Genomic DNA, 27,872 nt, shown 5'->3' with positions numbered 1-27,872 from the left:
CATGGTTTTGTTGAAATACAATGATTGTTCTGGGGCCCTTCTTCAAGATGGCATTGATATTTGGTAGCACCAACAATCTTAAGTTCACCTGGCCTTGCTGATACACTGACACAGCACAAATTATGATATGGTGGGTCTGTTGAGGTCTGAAGTTAGAGGATACTTTTAGGCCATTTTTTTTTCTCACGGGTTCTCTTGGGCTGCATTTTGCCTGCCATCCTAGAAGTGGGTCTTGCTTTGACTGGAAGTGGTGTCCAGTTTTGATTAGTAAGTTTAAGATCTCTCTCTAATGAGGGAGTTGTGCACTACAAAGAGAAGAAGTCATCACTGGAAAATTACTGCTTGCCTCTAGAAGGCATGCTGCACTTCAGACACAGAAGCAGAGACCAGGACTCCACAAAACCTGGCTGGGAATCTTCGAAGTGCAGCATCCGTGAGTGTTCTAAATAAAGCTGATTTACTCTTTCCCACCATCACCCCTCCAAAAACAGCAGAGTTGGTGACATAGATATGATCTCCAACTCCAGATATGGGAGTCTGACTCTGCTGGATACCACTCCTTCTGTGTCCTGTGAAAGCCTTTTCCTGCAAGGCCGCTAACACCTACACTGCTGGTATCTGATTACACCTTATCTGTGGATGTAGCCCTGGGGAGGGAATCGGTCCAGAGGAGACTAAAAAAGACCTGGAAGGAGTGCTTGAGCAGTATGTGGTGATAGGTGGACCTAGGGTCTAAATTCTGGTTATCTGGTCTTGCTATGGCAGCCAACTAAATCAGCATCATCTCTAGGAACCATACGGCTGAGAGGAAGGAGTCAGGGAAGGTGGCAGGAGCTGAGGGATGCAGGGACCAATATCTGAGCTGTGTAGAGCTCCTCCGATACCCACTGGTGCTCTTGGGGCCTCAGGAGGCCCAACAAACCTCAAAGAGATTAGCCCTGCCAACCAGTGATTCTCAGTCTGAAGTCATAAAAATACTTCAGATTGAGTGTAGCAGGCAAGGTTGGGTGAGGCTGAGCAAAGAGAAAGGTGACAGGGCTGATGTCAACGCTGAGATGGGACTCATCAGAGATGGTTCAGAACAGCAAGTATCCTTTCCTTAAATCTTAAATGATCTAGCGCAATTACAGTTAAAGCCTGAGGTCACAGACCTGGCCAGCTTTCCCAAACCTGAAAGCTATCTTTATGGAGGCAAGACTCCCCACAACTGAGTTCTTCACTCATATAACACTCTTAATTCATCCCTGGTGTGCAATTTTTATGGGGATGGGCTTTGACAACAAACTATGCTCACTAGTGATATAAGGCGAGATTACTTTGTAAAACTTGAAAGTCTGATAAAGGTGATAAATATCCCCCATGGCTCCCAGTCTGAGGAAATCATTACAAAATTGTTTATTACACTGAATCTCACTTTTAAAATTGCCTAACTTTGGGGAGTGTGGAGCATGGTGGCACAGACCTTTACTTGTAGCCCTTGGCAGAGGTAGGCATGTCTCTATGCATTCAAGGCCAGTCCAGTTTATACAGGACGTTTCAGGCACCCAAGGGTACACAGTGAGACTCTATCTCAAAGAAACAAAACCAAAACCCAATGGAAAAAATACCTACATTTAAGTAACTATTTTACACTGTATTAAATATATTAAATATGTCAGTCAGAGAGCACACACACATCTGCACTCTCCCAGTGGCTAAGGCAGGAGAACAGAGAATCCAGATCAATCTGTGCTACATAGAGAAACTGCCTTAAAATCAAATAAACATCTTTAATCATAGCACTTGGGAGGCAGAGGCAGGCAGATCGCTGTGGTTGGAGGTCAGTGAATTCATTGGGAAACCCTGTCTCAAAGTGTGGGGGCAGCCCTACTCCTAAACATAAGTCATCTTATTCCAGATTATAGTTGAACTACAAATTAACACTATATAGCTATAATTTGAGGCAACTTTCATTCTTCCTGTACTGATCTTCATCACATATTTTCTTTCCTTAGGGTGGTATCTACACAGACCAGCTGAATATAGTGTAAGCATTTATACTGTTCTCATCCTGTGGTATGAAATTGGCTGGGGATACAGCTCAGTTCACAAAGTACCCTGGGTTTGGTCCCCAGAACTATATAAACAAGTTGGTGGCCTGTTGCCAGTAGTCCCAGGAGCACCCAGGAGATGTTCAGATTCTTATTTGAAAACCTGCCTAAGCTAAACACATGACATCCTGTCTAAAAATTGTTTTTCTTGTTTGTAATGTGCTTGTAAAAGGCCATATTAGAGATCAGGTGTGTGGAAATCTGAAGTTAGAGAAAATTCATACTTAGTACTGTAAAAATTTTATATTTAAAAAAAGAAACAATACTCATTATTTACATAATCCAGAGTTCAGACACACAGCATTACAGAAACTTCTAGGCTGCGACAAACCACACAGATAGTCCAGGTAATTCTAGCTAAGGAAGGGTTTCAGTTTAAGGTAGCTCAGAGTACTGTAATGTGAAGGGAAAAGAAAGGTGTTTTGTTTTATGTATGTATGTATGTATGTATGTATGTATGTATGTATGTATGTATGTATTTTTGAGACAAGGTTTCTTCGTGTAGCCATGGCTGTTCTGGAACTACCTTTGTAGACAAGGGTAGCCTCAAACTCACAGAGATCCACATGTCTCTGCCTTTTGAGCGCTGGTAATTAAGGTATAAAGCAGCACACCAGGCGTAAGAGACATCTTTTACGGAGTGAAAACACTGCTCCAAATGTTCAGCTTTGCTATTAGAAAATATTTTTTGATGATTCATATTATTTTATAAACAAGAATGATCCTAATGTTAGGAATAATGGTAGAGTTTATTTTCATCAAAGTGATTCTAGTAATTAATCACTAGAGATGAAATGAAATGAAATGAAATGGCAGACCTGTAAACTATTAGAGACCCAGTCAGTAGTAGGTTATCCCCTTTCTACACCAGGATGACAATGATGTCTTAAAACTCAGAAAAGAAGGCGGTTGTTTTTTATGTAGAACATAGCATCAGTTGGGGTCAGGTACATATTGAAATGTTGGTTTATGTTAACTGCAAGGCATGGCAGGCAAACTGGGGACGGAAGGAGGAGGGGGAGGAAGAGGAAGAGGAGAAAGAAGAGGAGGAAGAAGAGAGGAAGAGGAGCAGCTGCTGTAGAGACCTCCTAAAGGGCGAAGGACGAAGGGGTATTTGGTAGAGGAGAACTTGTAATGTTAACCAGAAATGTGCACTGGGACTGGAGAACAAACCCAGAGCCATTTGCAGACTACTACTGGCTACTAATTCCCTCACAGAATTTTATCATACATGTTTTCAGTCACAGGGATAAAAGTTCTAATGAAAGCATCAACAGAAACTTTCAAAACATTGAAATACTGACGTCTTACATCAATAATTTGTGTGTAAGGAATGTCTAAAATGTGCACCTCAACAACCTGGGCCAATATAATGAGCACCACATAAATCAATACAACTGTGGTGTAATACACAAATACGAGGTACATAATTATGAAAACACTGGTGCTCAACACTTCAAATATCTCTATTACATGCTTAGTTTCAAATAGAAAGCCGGGGAACTGTACAGATTTTAGCACACATTTTATCCATGCTCTATGTTCTGTTAATCAGATTTTAGCACATTTTATCTATGCCGTATGTTCTATTATCAGATACTTGTTGATAATTGGGCCTTTTACATAAGGAAAGCACTTCTAGATAATTTTACACATAATTCCCCAAAAGTGATTTTTACTTGGGACCATAAATGGTTTATTTTAACAGACCCATTTTTATTATCCCATATATTCTGCCTAGTGCATATTCTGCATTACGACTTCTAAGTTGACATTTTAACTTTGTGTTTCATTTTTTGTTTCAAATAGCCCTTGAATTCCATATGTAATAAAGGATTGATTACCTTGAGCCCCAGATCCCCTGTCTCTATTACCAGTTGGTCCCTAGTCCCTCCAGTGCTGGAATTTCAAGAAAGTGCCACCATATCTAGCAACTCTCGGGGGGGGGGGGGGGGGGGGGGGAGATAGGTCCCAGGATTTTGTATTTGTTAGGAATATAGCTCCAGCCCTTTCTGTAACTCTAAGGGCCCACAATGTTGTGTTTTATATTCCTAAAAATATACAATTTACATATGCTTAAAATTTTTACTTCCTAACCACAGATTCCCAAAGGTACCAAATTGCTTGTATAAAATAATTTTATTGGGAGAAATATTAAGTAGAGTAATGAAACAGCCTTTTTAACAGAGCAGAGCATTAACAACTGTACTCAAAGGCACATATCACAAAGGCTAGATGTTGTATGCGGGGCAGAAAAAAATCACCCTTAAGGAGGGTGACTCAGATCCGGTGAATGTTTTTAAATGAACTAAAATCCAAGCTAGCAACAAGTCACAAAATTCTTTATAAATGCTCTACTAACTTTTGGAAAAATTAAATTTCAAATTCCTTTAATCCCAGCACTGGGGACGCTGGCAAAGGTGGATCTTTGAGTTTGAGGACAGCCTGGCCTACAGAGTGAGTTCCAGGACAGCTAGGGCTACACAGAGAAACTCTTATCTTGAAAAACAAACAAACAAACAAAACCGACCAAACAAACAAAATTTGAGAGTTTTCCTTTTGTCCTTTCATTTTCTTTATGGTCCAGGCCACTGCGACAGCTTCTCTAGCCCTCCTGCGGAGTGTTAATGGTTTTACATTTCCATACCTAAAAAAAATAACTGATACTGCGATTAAAAAACAAAAAAACTTTTCCAGGGGGTGGGGGTGGGCTCACTTTTGGAACCCCGCATTCTCTAAGATTTTTGCACACTGTATATAAGTACTTTTTTTTTCCTTTCAGTTTTCCAGATCACTGGACATACAAAACGTACCACAGATTCTATTTTTCAAGTACTAGGCCTCATTTAAAACCTATGTTAATTGTGGTCTATTATTCTTAAAATATTACTACTTCTGACTACTCCGGGACCGCAGGCCTAAGTTCTAATCCTGCACCGAGAAAGCACCGTACAAAACAATTTAAATGAATTTAGGCCAGCCAGTAAGAAGTGTTCACCTCTATGGCCAGCCAAGTCTATACCGGCGAGAAATCTTAGCAAATTGAGTGCTTGCTATTGTGTAGCAGCTATTGATTGTATTTAAAACCGTGGTTCGTTGTTGTCTTCCTATTTTAGGAAGTCAATTTTTGTTCCTAGTGCCCCCCCTCCCTCCCTCCCTCCCTCCCTTCTTCCCTCCCTCCCTCCCTCTTACTCTGATAACCCTGCAAGCAAGATTGAGTGTCTGGTGATTGAGGACGAAATAAGTAATCCCTTAGGAAAAAAAAAAGACCTTTAGCAGGTATTTCCCTCTACGACACCCCAGGGCGAAATACAGAGCTCTAGAAAACAAACCACGTTACCTAGGGTAGTGTGTACACATATATACCTGCAATTTCCTAACTTATAAGGAGGAAATGTAGGAGCCACTCATTCTAAGATAGCAAGTAGGTTTAGAAATACTCTTAAGCTTCTTGCAGGATTGAGGAGGACCGTGAAGCCGACCCCTTCAGACTCAGAGTAGGAGAGAAAACTCCATCTCCCAGGAACTAAGCCGAAGTGGAAAAGCGACCTCTCCCCTCCCCCACCTGAAGTCCCCGCCCGGACACGTCCTCCTTCTACCTCGTGGGGCAGATGCATAGAAGCACGCGGAACCACAGCACCTGTGCGTGCAGCTTCGGAGGGCCTTTCCTACCTGGTCCGGGATTCGGCTGCGGCCCTCTCCACGCGATCCTCTCTAGCATCAACACCATGGTCACGAAAGCCCGTGCGAGGCTCGCTGACCTGGGTCGCCAGGATCGCAGGAACTTCACCAAGAAAACCCTCACTTGGCGTGGGCGGCCCGCGCGCCGAATCTTCGCAGTGACCACGAACCTGCGACCCATGCTCCCGCTGACTTACTCTCTCAGCGGTGGCTTTACTGTGACAAGAGAGGTGAGAAGCGCCGCCCCCAGCCCATTTAGCTAGGAGGCACCTCGCGACCCACGCGCCGCCCCCGGCCCATCTCCGCTCCACGCCCATCTCCGCCCTCAGGCGCGCCCCCGAGTCCCATGCACGCGGTCCCCAGTCGCGCGGGAAAAGCTTCCCAGAGGCGCCCAGGGGGAGGCGCGCGCGGGGCCTGTCGCATCCGGGGTCCCGCTGTCTCCCGCGCACGGCACGCTCCCGATCCCGCTCGCTTCGCTCGCCACCCATCGCGGTGACAGCCAGCACCGCGGGACGCGTGCGCACCGCCCGCCCCCTAGCTGTAGCAGCGTCCTATCGCCGCCCGCCTGGCAGGTCTCTCGCGCCGGTCATGTTTCGCTCCGATTAACTTTCGGGTCCGGGTCCCTCGGTCTATGCCTGACGCCCCTCGGCAAGGGTTCCCCCGCTCCGAATCCAGCTATAAAAAGAAGAAAAAAGGAAGATCGGCGAGGCCGGCCTTGGCCCGGCCCGCCAATCAGGACGCGCGCGGGCGTTTTGAACACTAGCGGTACGCTGCGCTCCTCCGATGGGAACAGCGCGCAGAGAAGAGCCGCTGCGTGGACAGGGGACCAGGGCCTGCACACCGCTGCGGACCGGTAAGTGTGGCCCGGCCAGGCCCCTGCGCGGTCGGGCAGACACGAGGCCGCAGCCCGAGGACGTTGTTTATTTTCGGTTTTAAGCGCGAGCATCCCCGGCTCTTCCTCTTTCCCCGCCCCGCGTAGCCTCCCTCTCCGGTCCCCTCCCCCCTCCCGGCTGCCCCCTTCCCCGCTGCCTCCCCGCCTCCACTGCGCCCCCCGCGGAACAGGAAAAGTAGGGGGAAGGAGAAAAAGGAGCGGTTGAACCGTGGGCCGAGTTGATCGGGCTGCGGGCGGGGAACAGAGGGAGTGCGCTTGGTCAGCCCTGGCTCTGCCCGGGTCCGGAGCTCGGAGCTTGAGAAAGCGGGAAGTCGAGCCCAGGATCCCTCTAGCAGGCCTGCGAAGGTGCTCTTAGGTCCAGTGCTCACGGGATGGAGTGCCATCTGTCTGGACCTGTTCCGAGTTCACCATCGGGAGCCTAGCTGGTCTGGGCCCAGCTGTGCAAGATGACGTGGGACCTGGGGCTAGCCTTTTGGAACCTGGATTTGCGGCCCTGAGACTTGGTGTCTTCTGGTTTACGAGCTCGGGCCTAGTCTGGCCGCAGTAAAGTAGCAATCCACAGCAGGATGACAGCTGGCAGGGTTTTATAGAGCTGATTCCAAATGCCAGTACTAGACATAGGAGGATGGTGAGACCTGGGAGTAGCCAAACTAACCCAGCGAAGGCCTTAGAGTAACTGAGAGGTCAGGCGAGGCCAGCTGCTGCTTTTCCATCCCCCATCCCCCAAATGTGTGACTTTGTAGTAGAACCTTTCAATCCTAGGACCAAAGAATGGATCAGCTAAATAAAATGAGTTTCGAGGGCCCCTTGTAAGGACCTCCTGAGTATCAGTGTAGGGTTAAAACAAAACCCAAACCAGTGCATACCTTGGCTTAGCTTCACAGAGAATTCGAATTTCTCAAATATCATGGTTGACCCTGGGGCTTCTGGCTACCCTACCTGGAATTTTCTCCCTCTCCAAAAAGCTCCTCCTCCTCTAGACATTTGGGCATAAGACAGTTTACCACTTACCAGGACTGCCATTTGAGTATGAGGGCTACTATAGCTCTATGAAGAATGTAAATTTGAAAATTGGACTTTTACGTTCCATCCCCTGTTGCCTGATGTCTGTTCTCTATCTGTTGAATGAGAAGGAACGGAGCACTTCCATTTTTGTGTAAATGCCATCATGGAAGTATTGGAGTTCCAAGTGACTTTTGGCTATGTGCTCTTCAAGAAGTTAGTAATGAACTGATAATGAAGGTGTGTTTTTACTTAAACTGGAAGCACCCATTTTATCTTCAGAGTTGCCCTTTGAATGAGAGACTTTTGTCTTTATTTTACAGGTGACAAGACAGGTACGAGAAGCTCAAGTATTGAACACTACTTGGCTTCACGTGTACAGGCTAGACTCCAGGATGATCACTGGATTACCAGGTGGTGATGCCTCTTTCTGTTGTCAAAGAACCAGAGACAACTGAAAGTGAGTTATCTGTGAGTCACTTTGCAAACAGAATCAGTGAAAGCTGTAGAACATCTTCCAGTGGTCTAGAAAACTGGCAGTCTTGTGTCTTTTGTAAAAGGAAACAGTGTTCTGTTTTGGATTAGCAAACTCATAATGTAGTGAGGAGGTATCCCTCCCCCCTCCCCCGCCCCACAATGTTAGGGAGGATGTTTATCTCTTGGGGCCTTTTCCCTTTTTTGAGGCGTTCTAGAAGTAAGTCCTTGAAGAACTTATTCAGTTAAAAAAAAAAAAAAAAAAAAAAAAAGAAGGCCAGTGAATAACTGGTCGTGGTGGCATATATTTATAATACCTGTACTGTGGAGGCCAAGGCAGGAAGAATATGAATTTGAAGCCAGCCTGGGAGACCTTGTTTTAAAACATCTAAAATAAGGGCCAAGGAGATGGTTCCGAGGGTAAAAGCGCTTCCTATACAAATATGAGTACCCAAGTTTGAATACCCAGAGCTCAAACTGGGCTTAGTAGCCTGCCTCTGTAATCCCAGTTTCGACAGCTGGGTGGTAGGTGGAGACAGGAGAATCTCTGTTAACTTGACCTAGAAAGCAGCAAATAAGGTAGAAGACAACCAAGCTTGAAGGCTGTTCTCTGATCTCCCCTTACACACGTGTGCACTACACACTGACTCGCAGATACGTACACTCACGCCAAAGATTAAAAAACAAAACCACCCAAAACTTAGCACCCCCTCTTAATATGCCTTTAAGCCACTCCAGAGATGGAGATTTGGGATACAAATGGCCAAAGAGTAACTGAAAGGATCATATCAGCAGTAAAATAATGTAAGCACACACGACGTCATATAACTCATATAAGTCATATAAGTGGCAGAGGGAAAAGGAGTGACAGTGTTATCAGGATGTAGTCTTCCTGGATGCTATTAGAATGTGCTGCAGTTATTTTGGAGTCACTTTACAGTATATCAAAGTTGTAGGTACACATGTACCCTTAGATTCAGGCATTTCATGCTTATAATTCAAGTAAGTACCCAGAAATACACAAATATGTGAAAATAGATACTCATATATATTATACTTATAGACAGCATATGGAAGTATAGGAAACTGCATATTAAATGGTCGTGTATATTTATATATTTTACATAAGTTTTGAATCAAGTCTAGTCTTAAAGCTCATGTATGAAAAATGTTATATATGTATATATGTATGTATCTGTAAGCATGGGGAAGTGTATGTGTATAAAAAACTGTGACCAAACACACATATAGATAGAACTGTTTCTTTTGCTGCAGACACTTCACTTCAAATTATTTCACTCTGGGTGATGGAAATGTGGAGAAAGGGTTCTTTATAATAGTATACAGTAGCAAAAGAAAAAGGGAGTGAACACGAAACATGATGTATTGGTGACATTTTGTTTTTGAAAAACTATGACTCATCAAGCAAACCAGGACTCACCCACAAATACAAAACTGTGTAGCTGTGAAAAATGGAAGTGCATCTGTATATGTGGGCAGGGAGGGGGGGCTGTCAAAGAGCTCATGCTAGCAGGAGAGACTGAGAGTTCTAGAGTAGTGTGATCCTACTTGTATTTTAAATGTGTGTTGGGTAGGCATGTTTACAATTACACACATTCACACAGACATATAGACATAAATATATAAACATATATAGTTCGTTAGTTTCTGGGATGATACATTTTTTGAGTAAAGTATTGGATATTAAGACTGGTTTTAAAAGTCTCAGATTTTTATTTAAAACTTGCTGCTTTTCTGAACTGTTTCAAAGTTTGCTATCAACAAGAAGTATAGTAACCACCACAGATCAACTATCGTTTAGTAAACATGGAGCTGATTAGTAAATATGAATTCTTTTCAGTGTTTTGAAGTTGCTTTCCAGAAATATAGGAAATTGTAAGATGGCCGTGTATATTTATATATTTTACAAAAGTTTTGAATCAACAAGTCTAGTCTTAAAGCTAATGTATAAAAATGTTTATATATATACATATATATATATATTCATACATATCTGTTGCTTTCTAGTAACTGATGGAGCCAACACCATCATGGTCTAAATATACTAAATTTGGTATAAATATACTAAATACTTGGAGGTAGAATAGAATATCATTTTTTTCCCCAGGAAGAAGACAACATTCATTTTTCTGTTTACTTTAGGATTTAAACAGACCAATGCCACTGCAAATCCTGGAATAAGCTAGTTGTGGTAACTCTTAATATTGGTGGCTGTCCAGAGACTAGGCAGTAATAGGGGATGATCAGATAGTTTTCAGGCATAGGTATAGCTTCCAGTGTGTGGGCAGGGGAAAGAGTGAGGAGCACCTCTGTGTAGGAGGAAAAGGGAAAGAGCATCCTAACACCTATATAATCATGGAGCCACTGACTACACATCTTCTCAGTCTTGGGGAAAAAAAACCAAACTGTTGCCAGTAACATATTGACCTATTCTTGTATTTTTGAGTGTACTACATTGTTACTGCTTAATGTTTTTGTATTATCTCTTCTCAACATATTATAAAATATACAACAGCATACAGTGAAATTATTTAAAACTTACTTGGAAACAACAACAAAACCAAATTTAAGAGTATTATATCTCTCAGGGAGATACAGAAACCTTTCACATTGCCCTCTGATTTGGGAGCCCCCCTGACAGCTATTGCAAGTCTGGATAAGGTGCTGCCCTGCCCCAGCGCTGCTGTCTGCAGCTCAGAACCACTTAACTGAAGAACTACTTGACAGAAGGGAATGAAGTCCCCAGAAAGACACAGTTTTCAGGAAGAGCAAGGAGACAGATTTGTGAAAAGATGGGGGTATGGAATCTGTTCCAACTTCCATTTTCTCTGTGTCTGAATTCTTACACAAACACACATCAGAAAGCCTTGACATGTGGTCACACAAAAATGACATTCTCAGTGTACTTACATTAACTCAGAATGACTAATGCCCATATTGTTTTCTATATTGAACTTGCCTCGTTTACTACAAGAAACTAGGTCTGAGTAGCATGAGAAAACAGGAAAACCAGAAGAAAAACCTGAACTAAGATGACTTGAGAAACACTTTAAAAATTGAGCCAAGTATTTCCATTGTACCAGCTTTCATCTGACTTGTCTGTTAATTTTTCAGTGAACCATGTGTGGTTCAGAGGTAGAATTCTCCACCAACAAATGGGTAATATTGTAAAGGATTCTCTGTCCCAGGGTCACAGAATAAATATTCACAAAACCACAGATTTATCTACTTATATACACAGACAGACAGACATCATTGTCAGCTATGGAGAGATTCAGGCAGCATAGAACTTTAGTGATGATAGTATTGCAGAAAGGACCTGATACAGTTTCCGTATTCACACATAAAGGAAATTGAGACTTGTTAAGGCTATATGACTTAGCAGCCACATGGTTAAATGAATAACACGAAGAAGTGCCTGGCTTTTCTTCCCACCTTCCTTGTTACCCGCTCTCTGCAGGGATTGCAAGTAGAATGGGAGAATACCTTGAAACTATTGAGGTTCAATTGCTGTTGTTTCTTCAAGTAATTTCTAAATTTGAAATTGTCTTATTTTTTAAAATATATGATAATCTGTCCATCAAATCATGAATAGCAACAACGGAATGCTGAAATGACACCAGGTAACAGCAACTTGAGTTTTCATAAATTAATTAGTAGTTATGCTAATAATGGGTGTGTACCCAGCAAGTCAGCATGCGGATGCGGCCAGATGCTCACATGCACAGACTTCCTTATAGTTGGGGACATTGGCTTCTGCCATTCACACGACTGCTTCACATGTGTCCTGTAACTTTTGTGGATATTTAATCTCACTGCTTTGTCCTTTTTATAGTGACAAAGTATTGGCCATACTGAAGCTTATAATCTGCCATAAAAATTACCAGCTTCTGGGAGAATATGAAAGGAAATTAGCTTATCTTTCCATTACAAAGGCAGTTAAACTCTATTAACTATCATTCATATATATATACATATGTATATATGACTTTTAAAAATTTTCTCTGAAGAGCAGTAGAGAATGTATTGAATGTATGTATGTTGGCTTTACTGAAATGGTGACTTATGACACTGAGAATGATCCTACCATTTCTTTAAATTTGGAATGAAGTAACAGTCAATCTCCTCAAACTAGCAAATTCAAATATTTTGGACCAAAAGAAATGAAGGAGAAGCTAAGGGATCTTATAAATCAAATGGGAGGTTTATATTACCACTTGTGTGATTTTTTTCTTTGAAGCTATTTAAAATAATATATCCCTAAAAATTCCACTTTTAGCTACTATTTATTATTTAAGTGTTAATTAGAATTATATTTTTCATTCTTACAGCCCAGTATGAAAATGAGTGCTTCATAATCTTTGCTCAGGAATATTTTCCTTACAGGACATTTTGATCATGATTTCTCCCCAGAGCTTGTCCACTTCCCTACCTGTTCAACTTTGTTTTCTGTCTCTCAGAAACAAACAAAAAACATATAACAAACTCCCAGCCCCCTCTTCACAAAAACCAAAACAAGCAAGAAAAGACCAATGAAACAAAACAAACAAACAAACAAACAAACAGTACTAAACAAAGCAATCTGGCCAACTACTCATGGAGCCTTCCCTGAGGGTGTGGTGGATATACCCAGACAGACTACTGGAGAAAACTGATTTTGCCTTTGACTGTGGGTGTCAACTGCAGATACCTTTGTGTTTAGGGATAGAACCACTTCACTCCTTCTGTGCTTGGACTTGTGCATTCTGCCACAGTCTCTGAGTTCATAGGTACATCAGTCCTCTTGGGTCTGGAAGACAATTTCCTTGATGTCCTCCATCCCCCTCTGGCTCTCACAGTCTTGCTGCTTCCTCTTCCACACAGCTCCCTGAGCTCTGAAGGAGAAGAGGTTTGATAAAAACATCCCATTTAGGATCGGGTACTTCCGAGTCTCTCACTCTCTGCACATTGTTCAATTGTGGTACTCCATTAGTTCTTCTCTGTTGCAAGAAGCAGCTTTCCTACTCTGGGTGCATGAGGCACTGATCTATAGGCTGAGCAATGACATTAGGAATCATTTTATTGCTGTGTTTCTTTAGCAGGTAGTAGGTATTTTACTAGGTCATGACTAATTGTAGGTTTAGGTTCTTGGCCACTTTAGCAGTGTCAGGTTTGGGTTCCATTTCATGGACTGAGCAATAATAGAAATATCTCTCTGAGGTTTTTGTTTCACATCCTATTTTTTTTTTCATTTCAATTTGGATTTTCTTTAGTGATACCATTTCTATCTTAGTGTCTTGAAATATTTTCATTACTTCAGCTAATATGTTTTTGAGCCTTCATTGAGGCATTTATTCATATCCTCCTTAAGGTCTTTGACTGTAATCATAATTGTTATTTTGAGACCCTTATCTTATGCTTCAGCTAAACTGAATTTTTCTGGGTCTATTGCAATGGGATAATATGCCTCCTTCTGGAGGAGGCATATTATCTTGGATATGCTTTTCTGCTTATATCTAGCTATCTGGAGTTGTGTTTGAGGTGTTTCTTGGTATAAAAACCTGATCTCATCTCCGTGGGGTGAGTGTTCACTTCGTTGGCTGCTGTTGTCCACTCAGAGATCTTAGGCAATACGGTGACTGTGGGGTTTCCTGGTGGAGTGTGTTTCTGTGGGTTGACAGAGAAATAGAGGTGGGGTAGCAGGAGAGGCTGAGGGGAAATGGGAAAGAGCTAGGGGCACCAGGTTGTACCAAAAGATGGAGTCTCTGGGGAGTGCAGTTGGGATGGGAGGAGGGGCTGGTACAGGCAGGCTACCAGAGCAAGAATAATTATGCCGAGGGGAATGGAGGGAGGGGAGGCTAATGAAAATCGCCCACCAGTGTCTCGGCTCACTGGGGTCCCTGGTAGCACAAGAGTGGGGATGGGCTAAAAGGGAATGCTGAAACTTTCTAGTGGCTACCCCCAGTTCCCCATCCCCCACTGCTACACACCTCTGTTCAATTTCCCTACCTTCTATACTTCTGTTCCATCTCCTCCCACACCTGATCCTGCCCCCCCCCCCATTTTCCCTCCCCATACTCTTTCCCTCCCAGGTCCTGCCCTCCCTCCACCTCCTGTGATTATGTTGTTCTCCCTTCTAAGTAGGACTGAAGCATCCACACTTTGATCTTCCTTCTTCTTGGGCCTCACATGGTCTGTACTTTGTATCTTGGGCATCTGAGCTTTTTGGTTAATATCCACTTATTAGTGAGTACCCACCATGTGTGTTCTTTTGTGACTTTGTTACCTCACTTAGGATGATATTTTCTAATTCCATCCATTTACCTGTGAATTTCATGGAGTCACTGTTGTTAATAGCAGAAAGGCTGGGAAGGAAAGTGTTAAAGGGGACTTGGAGGCCTCACCAGGCGGAGGAGTGGGAGGAGTCTTTTGCAACAGGATGCTGGAGGACTAAGAGTCGGTCTCTCTAGGCAGAGATGAAAGCTTTGTTCCAGTAATTTTGAGTTTTCAGTTTCTTTGGGGAGTAAAAACATGTTGAATATAGTATCTGTAGTTTCAAAATTTTATATGAGAAGAGCCACCCCCAGAAGGTAAAAGAGACCGTGTTTTCTGCACTTAGAAAAATATGTTTACCCATGTATGTTTACCACATACAGGATTTGATACAGTGAAAACCAAAGTGTAGTCATTGTGATGAGAGCATCTGCAGTTTTCTGTTGTAACAACATTAAAATCTGCACATCTGCACACTTACTACTTACTAGATTTAAAGACAAACGCAAACATTTTCTGGTGTGAAGCTTTGCGACATGCCTCCCACCCTTCTGTCTTTGGGACTACCTTTTAAATATCTGCTTTGGTGAGTGTCAGAGTCTAAAGTATATGGAAGGACTTGTGACATCTGTTTTTCTGACCTTTCACTTAGCATAATGGTGCTTGAGGTGATGACTGTTAACTAGGCTGACTCAGCATTCTTTACTGTGTTCAGGAATCCATTTTATACTTTACAAGTGCATATTCCTATTCACTTATGATTCCAACAGTAATGGGAAAGGTAGACTATCTTTTGCATGTCTATAGAACCTTCTTATTCCCTTAAAGTTGACTTTCTATAAGTAGGCATTGATATTTGCAATCATGAATTTTGCTTCTCCTCCTTGGATAATAATTATTTACAACTATCTTTATAAGCATTGGACCAACTACATTTCAGATGCTGCACAAGGCACAGGGCTACAAAACTCTGTCCCCCCAACCCCCTCCCATACCAGAGTTGCCAGTCTCCTTTTCTACAAGCTAAGAAGTTCCAGTATTTGTAAACTTTAAAAGACCCACATTTGGGGGCCAAATTGACTTACTTTTGCACGCAATGGAAGGTTTAAGTGTTTAAGGAACAAATATGTTTTAAAGCATGTCCAGTGTAAATATAAACTGTATCAATAAATATTCTGTCCTTGCCAAAAGATATGAACTATTTCTCAACTCATTTTCTTTGGTAATATATTAGTTTGAGAAATAAGGAATCACTAGGGAAGTTTTGTGTATTTAGTTCAGAGGCACCTCTTTCTACTCTCAAGTTGTTTCATAGTTCCTCTTCTCTATTTTAGATGAATATTCACTATATTTGACACATAGAAACATAAAGTGTAAGTCTTATGTTTTACTCTAAGAAAGCAGATTTTAAGAATAAATGATTGAAATCATTTTCTGGATTCATTACAAAGGACAAGCAGTGAGCATTTGAATCTTTTAACATTTTGGATTTTGTGGTAAAAGTATGAAAATACATAAACTTTTAAAATATTTGTGTGAAAATGTAAGTGTATGCCATGTATGGGTGCCTGCAGAGGTCATGATATCCTGGACCTGTTATGGTTGCTGGGAACTGAATTCTGAAGAACAGCAAGGGCTTTTAACCATGGAGATCTCTCGAGGCTCAAGGTTTTTTTTTTTTTTTTTTTTTTTTTTTTTTTTTTTTTTTTTTTTAAATTGTGTATGTGTGTGTGTGTGTGTGTGTGTGTGTGTGTTGGGGGTGTGTATGCACAAGTATCAAGAATGCAGTTTTCTGTAGAGGCAGAGGTTTTAATCTTCCTTGAAACTGGAGTTATAGGTGGTTGTGAGTCACCTGTTTGTTACAAGTTCTTGGAACTGAACTGAGCCATCTCTCCAGCCTGGAAAATACAATTTAATGCCAAATATTCCACATCTTGGAGTCTACCTATACTGTTTATTTTTTATTAAAACAATAATATATCAATTGTTTAAATGGAAAATGAACCAAGGCACACTGGAAGTCCCCCAGAGTACATCCACAATTTGTTCAGCAGACAGCAGTACAGCCTATGAGTTGTCATTTGATTTCACTAAGTTCATGCTCAATCTCTTTTAGTAGCCTTTGGGAAGTAGCCCAAGGTAACTGACTACATCAGCAGACCTGTCATCTAACAGGATACCTAGAATAGTTCCTCTGAGACACTTACAGGAACACTGAACAGAGGGATAAACAGCTTAAAGACAAAAGCAACATGTGCTTTGCCACTAGGTGTGTTACAGTCTCATGAGAAGCTGGGATTCGGGAGGGGTGCAGGCTGTAAGCCCAGTACTTGGGAGACTAAGGCAGGGGTAGCCTGGCTTGAGGTTAGCTTTAGGTACAGAGAAAAGCACGCTTTGAAAAGGAAGGAAAGAAGGGAAAAAAAACCCAACCAACCAAAAAAATCCAACCGAACAAAACCAAGATGCATTTCAGTCTCACCTCTGTTACACTGTTAAAGGTTTTCCTCATTAAATACACTGTTACTAAAGAGCAACTCAAATGTAGGAAGTTTCTAAAGGGGCTCTTAAACTATTTTGCATAGAGTAAACTGCTACACATTACAACACATTACAATTCACCATTGGGCGGTGAACACGTGGAGTCTGTCAAGGTCACAGTCACAGTTTAGCAGAGATCTATTGTTTTCAATTTCACTATTTTTCTTGTGGAACTGGAGGTGACTCCTCGGATTCTATAAATGCCATTTTGCAGGTAAATCCTCACACATGACCGTGCACAGAACCACTCAGAGCCTCTCATCAACTCTCCAGGTCTCCCTCTAGCCTGAGGACTTTTTTTTTTTTTTTTTTTTTTTTTTTTTTTTTTTTTTTTTTTGAGACAGGGTTTTTTCTCTGTGTAGTCCTGGCTGTCCTGGAACTCACTTTGTAGACCAGGTTGGCCTCGAACTCAGAAATCCACCTGCCTCTGCCTCCCAAGTGCTGGGATTAAAGGCGTGCGCAACCACCGCCCGGCTGCATTTTGAGTTCACAGGGGAAGGTACTGACTGCTCCCATCCAAATGTCAAGCAGTCTCCAATTCCCCGCAGCAGCAGCAGCTGCAGCTTCTTGGGAGATTCAAGAGTTTCCCTTGCTACTTTACACCACGTTCTGAAAGGTACTTCATACAATACTAAATCTCCTTGGTGATCCCCGCGGCTTCAGGGTGAGGATCAAGAGCCAGATTCAGTTGCTGAAAACACGTAGGAAGTTACTTCGGATTGGCTTTGCCTTCCTGGATAGGGTTCAAGTTCTGGAAGGCCTGCAGGCTGCTCCTTCTCTTTATGCTTGCAGTCTTCCTAGATGGGGCTGGGGAGAAAAAAGTCCTTGCCGGAGGCGGAGGGAACCTGCAATCAATCTCCAGTGGCAGCGTGTAGATACCTCGCAATATCACGGTGGCCCTGCTCTTCAGCTAAGTCTACCGGCAGGCGGCCCCAAGCGTCACACACATCCAGCCGTGCCCCTGCCCTGTGCAGCACCACAAGCGTGTCCAGGAAGCCCTCCCGAGCTGCGTCGTGCACAGGTCTGGTGAGGGTGGCAGGGTCGGCGCAGTTGGGTTCTGCTCCGTGGAGCAGCAGCAGCTCTGCCACCTGGGCGCTGCCCATCATCATGACCTGAGGGGAAAAGAAGAGAAAGTTCAGAGGTTGCGGAAACTGAAGTTTCTTAGCAGGGGCAGCCAAGGCGCTAGCAAGCTTCAGGTGTCTGGTTTCTCTTTTGCTTACTCAATCCCCTCCCCACCCATCATAGCCTGGGCTGAACTCAACAGAGTCCACTTTATTCTCCACACGCGAAGCAATAAGAATGGCTTATTTCTTATATGGAACGTTGAACAACAGAGATTTCGTTAAGTGATTTGTTAGCTTAGTTTGAACTGTTTTTTTTTTTTTAAATTATTTTACCCTTTTCCTGAAAATCGACTTTTCCCCTCACATAATTTCTGATTATGATATCCCCTCCCTCTACTCCTCCCAGCTCCTCCCCAGCTCCCCTTCTATCAGATCGGTTCCCTTTCTGTCTCTTGTTAGAAAACAGTCAGGCTTCTAAGTGATAGCATAAATTATAAAATAAAAAAACTAATACATTGGAACTGAACAAAACAGAAGGGAAAGAGCACTAGAGAAGGCACAGGACTCAAGGGACCCACTCTTTAACTGGGAGCCATAATATATACAGAAGATCCACACGGGTCCACACAGACCCAGTGCATTCTGCCTCAGTCTCTGTGAATTCATATGAGCTTTGATCATTTAGAGGACCTTTTTTTCCCCCTTGGTGTTCCCCATCCTCTCTGGCTCTTACACTATTTCTACCTTCTCTTCGGCAGGGTTCCCTTAGCCCTGTGGGGGAGGGAGTTGATGGGGACATCCACTTAAGCCTGAGTGTTCCAAGGTCTGTCTCTCACTGCGTCTTGTCTGGCTGTGGGTTTTTGTATTCGTTCCCATGTGCTATAGGAGGAAGCTTCTCTGATGATGGCTGAGCAAAGCCAGACATGTGTAAGTACAGCAGAATGTCATTAGAAGTCATTTTATTGCTACTTTTTTTTCCTTTTTGAACAATACTATTTGATTTTACCCTAGTTTGCTGAGCTATAGTCTCTGGATCTTGCTCACTCAAGCAATATCCGGTTCCATCTTGTGGAGTGAGCCTTTAGTCAAGTCTGGCATTGGTTGGTTACTCTACAAAGTTTGTGCCAACCTTACCCTAGCATATGTTGCAGGCAGGACACCAGAAACCAGGCTTTATATGCACAGTTTTATATTGTTTTCCTCTAACCTTCTAGGTGTAACCAACTATATGTGCTGGTTAGTTTGAAACACTAATTTGGGAAGAGGAACCTCAGCTGAGAAAAGCCTCCAGAATGGTTTGTAGGCAAATCTGTGGGACATTTTCTTGGTTAATGACAAATGTGTGCATGTGTGTGTGTGTGTGTGGGGGGGGGGGGAGTTTCCAGTCCACTCTGGGTGTGTGCCCCACATGTAGACCTGGAAGAAAGGTGGCTGAATTTGTGCCTTTAGCAAGCCAGTAAGCAATGTTCCTCAATGATCTCTGCTTCATTCCAGCCTTAACTTCCATTAGAAATGCACTGTGGCAATTAAATATAAGCCAGATAAATGGCTTTCTCTCCAGGTTCCTTTTGGTCATGGTGCTTCTTACAGCAGCAGAAAGCAAATGAGGACACCACACAATGGTGGTTTTTGTTTTGTTTTAAGAAGTTAGAGCAATGCTTTACAGGAGAAAACAAGGCAGTTTTTTAAAAAGGTCTGTGCTCACAAACTGTACTGTGATCATTTGAGCATAGGAGATCAGGAGAAAGCTGTCACATTCCAAGCTTATATAACATTATGAAAACAAATTATTCAGCATCTAATAACATTTTAACTTAGTATGATATACAGTGGAAAGATGAGACATAAAGTGAACATACACTGTAATATAAAATTAACATTCATTTATGTTGTACAAAAATGTTAATGGTAAGTGGTATTTTTTTTGTATAAAAAGTTTGACTAGTACCTAAAATCACAAAGATGCATAATTAAGAAAAACCAACAACAATGTTTTGAAGATGTAATCCCCATTGCAGCTATTTGTGTATGTTGTACACTGTGCAAACATTTGCGTCTTCATTTTAAGTTAGCAATAAAACAGGTTTTGGCATCTGTCCTAAACAGTCACTGGTTCTGGTGGGCCTATGTGCTTTGAAATGTACACAGTGGCAGTGGCCATGTGCCAGTTTTTACTACATTAACATTAGAAACATTTCTTTCTTCCTTCAAGAAACACAATAATCTTTTTCTTTCTTTTAGCGAGTTAAGGGCTATTTTTACAGCCGCCAAAAGATTTAAAAGTTTTTGGTAAAGAAAATCGTAAATAAAAAATTTTATAAGGTCTTTATACTTACTTTACAATTATTTTTTTGTTACTTTAAAAATATTCTTATGTTAAACACCTCTTTTTCGTAAAAACTAAAGAGGAATGGTACTTATTTTCCAAAAAAACCTATTATAGTAACAAGAGCGCTGATTTTCATAGTCCCAGAGAGGGATGGTGAGGTGAATGAAAAAGACGACTACAGATATCGACAGGAGACAGGAGAGCACAAAGGCATTGTGTTAGATCTTCAAGAAATAAAGTCAATACTAACTACAGCAGGATTAGTAAACACTGAACAAATGTATCTCAGCAGTCAATATAATGTTTAGGGAACCCCTTTGTTGTTCCCAACAGTTCTCTAGGGAGGGCTTTGCCTGTTCGCAGTGAAAACTATACACTGTTACTGCCCGCATACAAGGAATTAAGTGCTGGGTTTGGAAAATCCTTAGTCCTATGAATGCGATTAAGTTTGAGAAAAAAGAAAATAAAAAAAGATTGATACCGTTGTTCACAGTAAACTCTCTCGTCCTACACACTACAGTTTAGTGGAATCCCCTGAATCTAGGCCATGTAACTGGTAATCTCATTTTTATCGTGTCGTTCTCTCTATCTTACCCTCCCTTTCCCACTTTGCTCTCCGAGTGTCAGTCTTCTTTCTATGACTGTAAGATGGCAGAATAAATATTGGTATTTTTTTTTCCACCACTGCAAAGATTCGGAGGCTGGAGACGAATCTTGCTCACACGTAGCGCACTTGCCCAGCATGGGGGGGGGGTCCTGGTTTCTAGACCCAGCATCACAAAACGAAGAAAAGGCCAATATAGTGCAGAGGGATATTTCGATCGTTTTTGTTTTTCAGGATTTTTGCTCTTGCAAAACCTGCCTCCCGTCGGGCTCGCACACATTCAGCAGCCGCGGGCTGCCCAGGTGGTGCCCGGTTACAACTCGCAGCGGCGGAGGGCACCGCGCTTGTGCGCCCTCTGCCGGCAAGGCCTGGGGACCCCGCTACCTGGATTGGGCGCCTCCCGAAGCGGTTGACGGCGTTGGGATCTGCGCCGGCTTCCAGGAGCTGCCGCACGGTCTCCACCTGCCCCCGCGCCGCGGCGGTGGCCAGGCCCGCGTCACTGCCGCCGCCCAACATGCCCTTGTCCTCGGTCCGTGGAATAAATGGTCCTCCGCCGGCCGTGAGATTGCTACAGTCTGGTCTCTGAGCGGCTCCTGCTCTCTGGGAACCCAGCAGCTTCGGTGAGCGTCCCGGGAACGCTCCAGCGCTAGCGCCTGAGAACCTCTCCGCCGGCACAGCCGACTAGCGCCGGGTGGGGAGCCCGCGGGCACTGAGCAGCAGCGTTCTGCACCGCCGCCGGCCCCGCCCCCTCAGACCACGCCTGCTCATCTGACCACGCCCACGTTTGGTTACGTCATGAGACAAATGGACGGGATCAGGGGCGGTATCTGAGAGTCGGAAGGTTTTAGACGCCTGCGCAGAACATTGAGTGTCCTAATCTGGAAGTTACCGTGGCCGGTTGGCTATTTTTGAAAAAGTTGTGCCTCTGAATTCAGCAGGCGGAACAGAGGTCTTTATTTAGCCCAGGCCTACAGGTTTCACTCTGGAGATATTAATCTCTCTTTTGCAATCGTCTGGCTGAAAGAAAGCCTTTAGGGTGAATAATTTCCACTGAAGCCTTCTGAAAGTGACAACATCTGCCATGCAAGGCTAGGTCATCTCTATTTGAATTTAACGAGTTTCACATCTAGCATCAGACCGAGCAGTTTTCTTTTGACAATGTCTTCCTATTTAGTCAGCCAGAACAATAATAAAGCATTCCAAGGATCCTGTTTTGCCTGTTTTTACATCTTTTCTCTTGAGCTCTGGTTGTAATTCTGAAGTTAAAAAAAATATATTTTAGAGAAAGGTAACATCACATGCACAGAAAAGTAGATCATAAGAATTTAAAATCCCTGGACGTGTGCCTGTACTCACCTACTTGGGAGGCTGAGACAGGAGGGTCCCTGAAATCTAGAAGTTCAAAGACAATCAGTATATAACTAACCAGGCCTCCTTCCAAAGCCCCTGAGGTCCAGTTCCACATGTGTACTATAGATCTTAGTTTGCCCTCTTACTGGTTTAAACCTACCTCAGCAAGTATTTGATTTTTAGTTATCATGTGTAATAAAGAGCATTTAGGAATAATGAAACAATAAAACTCGGGTGTGGTGCTGGGCCTGTCATTAAACACGGTGAACCTGTCATTAAACCCTCCTCCAAAGACATAAAGATCAAGTGCTGCATTTCTCCGTAATCTTCCTAGGGAAGACTGAACGTACTGCTTTAAAGTTTTTAAATGTTACAACCATTGCTACAGTGAAGTAGGAAGAGAGCCACACATTGTTTCCAAATAACTCTGGGCCCAGATATGCTGTGTGAGAATGGCTGGGCAGTTCTTATTTACAAAACAGGTTCAGAATGCTTATGAAGGAGGTCTTAAAGAAAGCCAGGTGTTTTATTTATAAAAAAACCCCAAAGACTTCAGAACACATCTTCTGGTACACTTGTGTCAGATTCCCCAATTAGAACTATTTGCTGATGACTGCTCCACTCAGTCCTCAACAGAAGACTAGAAGTCTGCTTCTGGGTGAAAGGTGTTTATAAACTGTTTATATCCCCCACGCCCCTTGGGAGTCAGTCATTCACTGTTGCCAGTGTACACAGGTTTGCCAGTGTACACAGGTAGAATGGGAGGCAGAGGGAGAAAGATGGGTAGTTTGAAATCAGAGCTTTTGAAATGAAGGAAATTGGTGTTTTGCTAGCAGGTATAAGAATTAAACCAGCAGGTTGATATTGACGAGTGTGAAGCAAATAGATTCTATTATTTTTTTAGAATAGATATTTTAAAATTTGCTACTCTGAAATTTAATTCACAGTTAAATGTAGCACAGAAGGCTGTGTGTGTGTGTGTGTGTGTGTGTGTGTGTTATGAGCATATTTTGTGTGCACAGATGTGGAGGCTAGAGGAGGATGCTGAGTGCACACAAACCACTTTCTGTCTCATTGCTTTGAGGCAGGAACTTTCTTTGAACCTTGAGACCAGTGGCCAGATCCTCTGGTCCTGTCTGTGCTCTCCCTTCCCCCAGCACTGTGTTTACAACTGTGTCTTGGACAATACCTGTCTTTTATGTAGATTCTGTCATCCGAGCTCAGATTCCCATATTTATGTAACACTTTTACCTACTGATCCATCTCTAGATCCAGTAGTCTGACTTGTAAGAATGTTGTGGGGACCATTTTTTTTTCCTAATGGATCCATCAATTATGTAGTCCAACATACCTACATTGACTATTGACTATGTCCTAAATCCTAACTTTTAATCTGATGGTAGATTTTAGTGTGCTCTTCTTACTGAAAGATATATTTACTGGGTATTTTGGGTATTTATCAGATTTATTTATTTATTTATTTATTTATTCTTTTCAGTACTTGCAACTGAACTCAGGCTCTTGCAGCTACTAGGCAGTTGTTCTGCCATGGGACTGCATCTCCGGCAAGTGCTGAGGTCGTTAAAATATTCACCACAGTCACACCGCTTCATGTAACCTAACAATGAGCTTTGCACTTCTCTGAAACTTGGAAAGTAAAAGGTACTTTACACCAATCTCTAAGTTACCTTTTGTATAGTTCCTGTTTCTGGGGATAAAAACGTTTTATAAATGAGAAAATACAAAATAATTGTTTTCCTTTGAAGGAAACACAAGAAAATCACGGCAATACAGGGGAAAAGCCGATGAACAGAATGACTGAGAATTTTCCATGAGGAAGAAATGGGAGCTTTACTCATCAAGTTGAAGGAAAAGCGTTTGGGGTAGGGGCACCGCTTGCCAAGCGCGCGATCGCAGTAACCAGCACCAAGGACAGCGACAAACCGTCCTGCTGGTCTGGGTGGTCCTTACCCTCGGGCGACCGATTCTGGGGACACCAACCTTAATGATTTAATGCCTTCTTCCCCACCTGCCACCACCTGTAATCCCAGCATCCCGGAAGCTGTGGCAGGAGGATTGTGGCAAGTTTAAGGCCAGCCTGAACTACAGGGTGAGGCCTTGTTTTGAAAGATCACAAGCAAAATAACAGGAAACACCCATAAAGAAACTCAATGGACTTTCCCCACAAAAAGCCAACCTGCTCAACTTGTTTTTCAGATATTATTGTATTATGTAACATTATCTCTATAGAGAATAATATTCACTATATTTGAAAGTAGGAAAACAAACAAGCATTCTGTTTCCTGTTCCAAGTGCCTTACAAATACTCTTATTACATTCTACTTCCATAAAGGTCCTATGTAACATACACTGGTATCATAACTTTACAGATAAGACAAAACAATGAGAGAAATAAGAAATGTGTGTATTACCCAGTCATTGGAGGTGGGATCTAAGCTGTGTGGCTTCAGAACCTCTGCTCTCTACACTGAGTAGTGTGCAGCCGCCTCTGTGGTAGGCTCAAAAGGAAAGAGGCAGTAAGATGGCAAACGATTGTTTTCTACACTGCTTTCTTTTCCCAAGGTAGATGACACCACAGCAACCCTTAACAGACTTGAATGATGACATTTCTCATGTAATACTGATATGACAATGCGTTTATCTTTGACATCAGAGTGAGTGAGATAACCAAGCATTTGATATGTCTCTGGAGCCCAGGTGGTTCCAGGATGAAGAACAACCTGTTGTTTGTGGCCCAGGCACAGTGAGAGATGAATCAGGGTAGAGTACAGTTTCAACAGAAGTGTGTTAGCTGTACCTTGGTCAAGTGGAGGACTCATTAAGTGAGGAGACAGAAAAACCAAACGATAAACTGGCTTTAAATTTGGAGATCAGGAGGAGGGAGTTTGTACAATCAACTCTAGTATTGTGTATCATGAAGATCACTGAGGATGTGTATGTGCTAGTTCATGCCACTAGATACAGACTCACCTTAAAGTGTGAATAGACGTAGGTAAGTGGCCACAAGTAGTGATGTGACAGTGGCTGCCATTTGTGTGTTCTAGTACAGTATTTCCAAGTGAGGAGGGGAAGAAATACAGAATCATTTCTGGGTTCTTTTGAAATTATATACAACCCACCTCCTTTTTTAGGAGGTTTGGTTTTTCTCTATTCCACTAGTTGGTAATTATTATCCCAGAATCCACACTACATCCCATTTTGTGTCTTTTATGTCACAGTATTCTTTGCCCTCTTCTTGTCCTGGACTTTTGAGAAAGGGTCTCACAAAGTTGCTCAGTCTGGCCTTGCTGTAAATCCCAGGCTGCTCTTTAACTTCTGCCCTCCTGTCTCAGGCTCCTACGTGCTGGGATTATAGGCATGCATCACCATCACTGAGTTCTCTGATAATCGGTCACATCTTTAGGAGGATGAGGGATAATGGTATCTTGACTTTACTTCTTCATTTTCCAGGGGGACTAGCTCTCAAGAGGCCATGCTCTGGTCATCTACATACAAGAAGGTCAAGATAGGCACTAAGTGTTTTTAAATTCATTTGCAAGTTTTCTAGATGATGAGTTATCTCTTGCATATTCCAGAAATGAGTAATGATTTGAAGATTGTCGTACTTAAGATTTAAATGGTGTGTTTCAATCTTGTAGAATTCTTGTTGATCTGTAAGCCCTATCTTTGGTCAGTGGCCTCTGTGAGTTGGCTCCTAAATTCTTTTGGTATGATTCAATGGTCTTGTTTAAAAATCTTTGATGTTTGGTATGACAGTATGTTCTAGTGTTATCTTGCACATTTCTTGTTTTATTATGAACAATTTATCTGAGGAGTGCTGGGTCTTTTTAGTAGGAAATAATACTTCAAAACTACAAGCAGAGTGTTGGTGGAGTATTTTTGCTTTAAGGATGGTCGTTACATGTCTTGGTCCATTTCTTTATATAGAAAATGTAATTGTTTCTTAACTCAGGATGATTATGCATAATTTCATCTACATGGACATCCAGGGGGTTGTTAGCAACTCAGCAGGTGTGGTCTCAAAAAGATTGCTACAACCAAAAAAGAAATGCATTGAATCAATATCCAAAATGCCCCATAACATGCCTGTCTTTGAGAGACCATGCTTAAATAATGTATTGGTAGTGAGAGATGTAATTGAAGAAATTATTTAGTAAAACCAAGAATTTTCTACCTATATGGGACACCTGCAGTATGCCCCTTAGCAGTTAGACCATTCTTTCTACACAGGAACTCTTTCTGCTGTGCACACAGGGTTTGTCTTACTCAAACATGCAACAATTTGATTCCTAATTTGTCACATCATGTCTCAGCAGTGAAGCTCATTCTTTCAAGTGAGCATATGTAGTCTAACTGTAGTGGAATCTTTTGGGGCACAGGCCTGCATTGGTTTATTTATTTCATCTAATGGTCACCAACATGTATTTATAAAGTGCCCATTATGTCCCAGATGCTCTTCTAAGTCTTTAAAGCACATCAGTGACAGAAGATGACAAAACCCCAACCAAGCCAAGACACAGCACTGTTCCTTGGCTTTTATAATCTAGCTTGGACATGGATTTCTGCTGTAGAATTAATCACAACACAGATATGTAAAGTCACACTTGAAGGAAGAAGATGATTGGGCCTGTGAGATGGCTCAGTAGGTATGGGAGTTTGCCAGCCAATCTCACAACCTAAGTTTGATCTCTAGAGCCACATGATGGAAAGAGAACCAACTCCTACAAGCAGTCCCTTCATCTCTATACATGTGCCATGGCACATACTTCCCTCTTTCCCCTAAATTAATACATGTAAAAAAAGATAAAAATGTTAAATATTATTTAATATCTTTTGTGTGCTAAAACAGGTTAGAATTGGCTTGTAAGGAATGAATATTAATATATCCAAATAAATATTCATATAAAGTCATTAAAATATTTGTATCATAAAGAAATAATAAAACCATTATCTTAATACCTTATGATGCTTTCATCAAGTAGAACTTGGTACCAACATGAAGAGAGCATTAAATTCTTTTGATTTTGTCATTTGTTGGTTAGGCGAATACTCAAGCACTTAGTAGTGAGAAATCTAGATATCATTACAAACCAAGACATAGTTGGAGTGAAAGCTTGGAACAGAGCATAGCAAGCCAGAGCTCAGTATCATTATGATGACAGCAGCTTTAGGATTTTAACTCTGACACTTTCACCTCAGAACCTTTGATGTGGTCTTCAATAGAGACAATACTAAAGTGAAAGTCTCAGACAAATTAAAATCAAGAGTTAACAAAAGCATATGAAACAAATTTGGGATTTTTCATTTGCCATACTGCTTTTAATTTAATACTTTAAAATTAACAAAGAAGTATTAGGCAGCCCTAGTAGTTCACACTTGAAATCAGAGAACTCAGGAGGCTGAGGCAGGAGGATTGCATTAAGGCCAGCCTAGCTTCACAGTGAGACCTCATCTCAAAACATGTGTTAATTATGTTTAGAAAACTGTCTCTCTGATTGCAATGAGCTTTTCAACTGGTTTAATTTGGGACAATTTTAATGTAAAAATGATAGCA

At 42.2% G+C, this 27,872-nt stretch overlaps 1 protein-coding gene and 1 long non-coding RNA gene across 2 annotated transcripts; one reads left to right on the top strand and one right to left on the bottom strand.

Annotated features, from left to right (window-relative positions):
- The first annotated feature begins 5,970 nt into the window (after positions 1 to 5,970).
- Positions 5,971 to 24,602, top strand: LOC143442415 (uncharacterized). Its single transcript, XR_013110609.1, has 4 exons — positions 5,971 to 6,624; positions 7,989 to 8,125; positions 23,796 to 23,959; positions 24,064 to 24,602. It is a non-coding gene; the product is annotated as an uncharacterized LOC143442415 (long non-coding RNA).
- Positions 16,353 to 21,673, bottom strand: Cdkn2b (cyclin dependent kinase inhibitor 2B). Its single transcript, XM_034504072.2, has 2 exons — positions 21,332 to 21,673; positions 16,353 to 18,062 (listed from the first exon to the last, which is right to left on the bottom strand). Exons 1-2 carry the CDS (start codon positions 21,461 to 21,463, stop codon positions 17,802 to 17,804), a joined length of 393 nt encoding a protein of 130 aa, XP_034359963.1. The 5' UTR covers positions 21,464 to 21,673; the 3' UTR covers positions 16,353 to 17,801.
- Positions 24,603 to 27,872: the final 3,270 nt, after the last annotated feature.

Source organism: Arvicanthis niloticus, chromosome 5 (genome assembly GCF_011762505.2).
Source record: "Arvicanthis niloticus isolate mArvNil1 chromosome 5, mArvNil1.pat.X, whole genome shotgun sequence".
NCBI classification, from domain to species: Eukaryota; Metazoa; Chordata; class Mammalia; order Rodentia; family Muridae; genus Arvicanthis; species Arvicanthis niloticus.
Note: the sequence above shows the minus strand (reverse complement) of the source record. Positions and strands in the feature narration are given on the sequence as shown.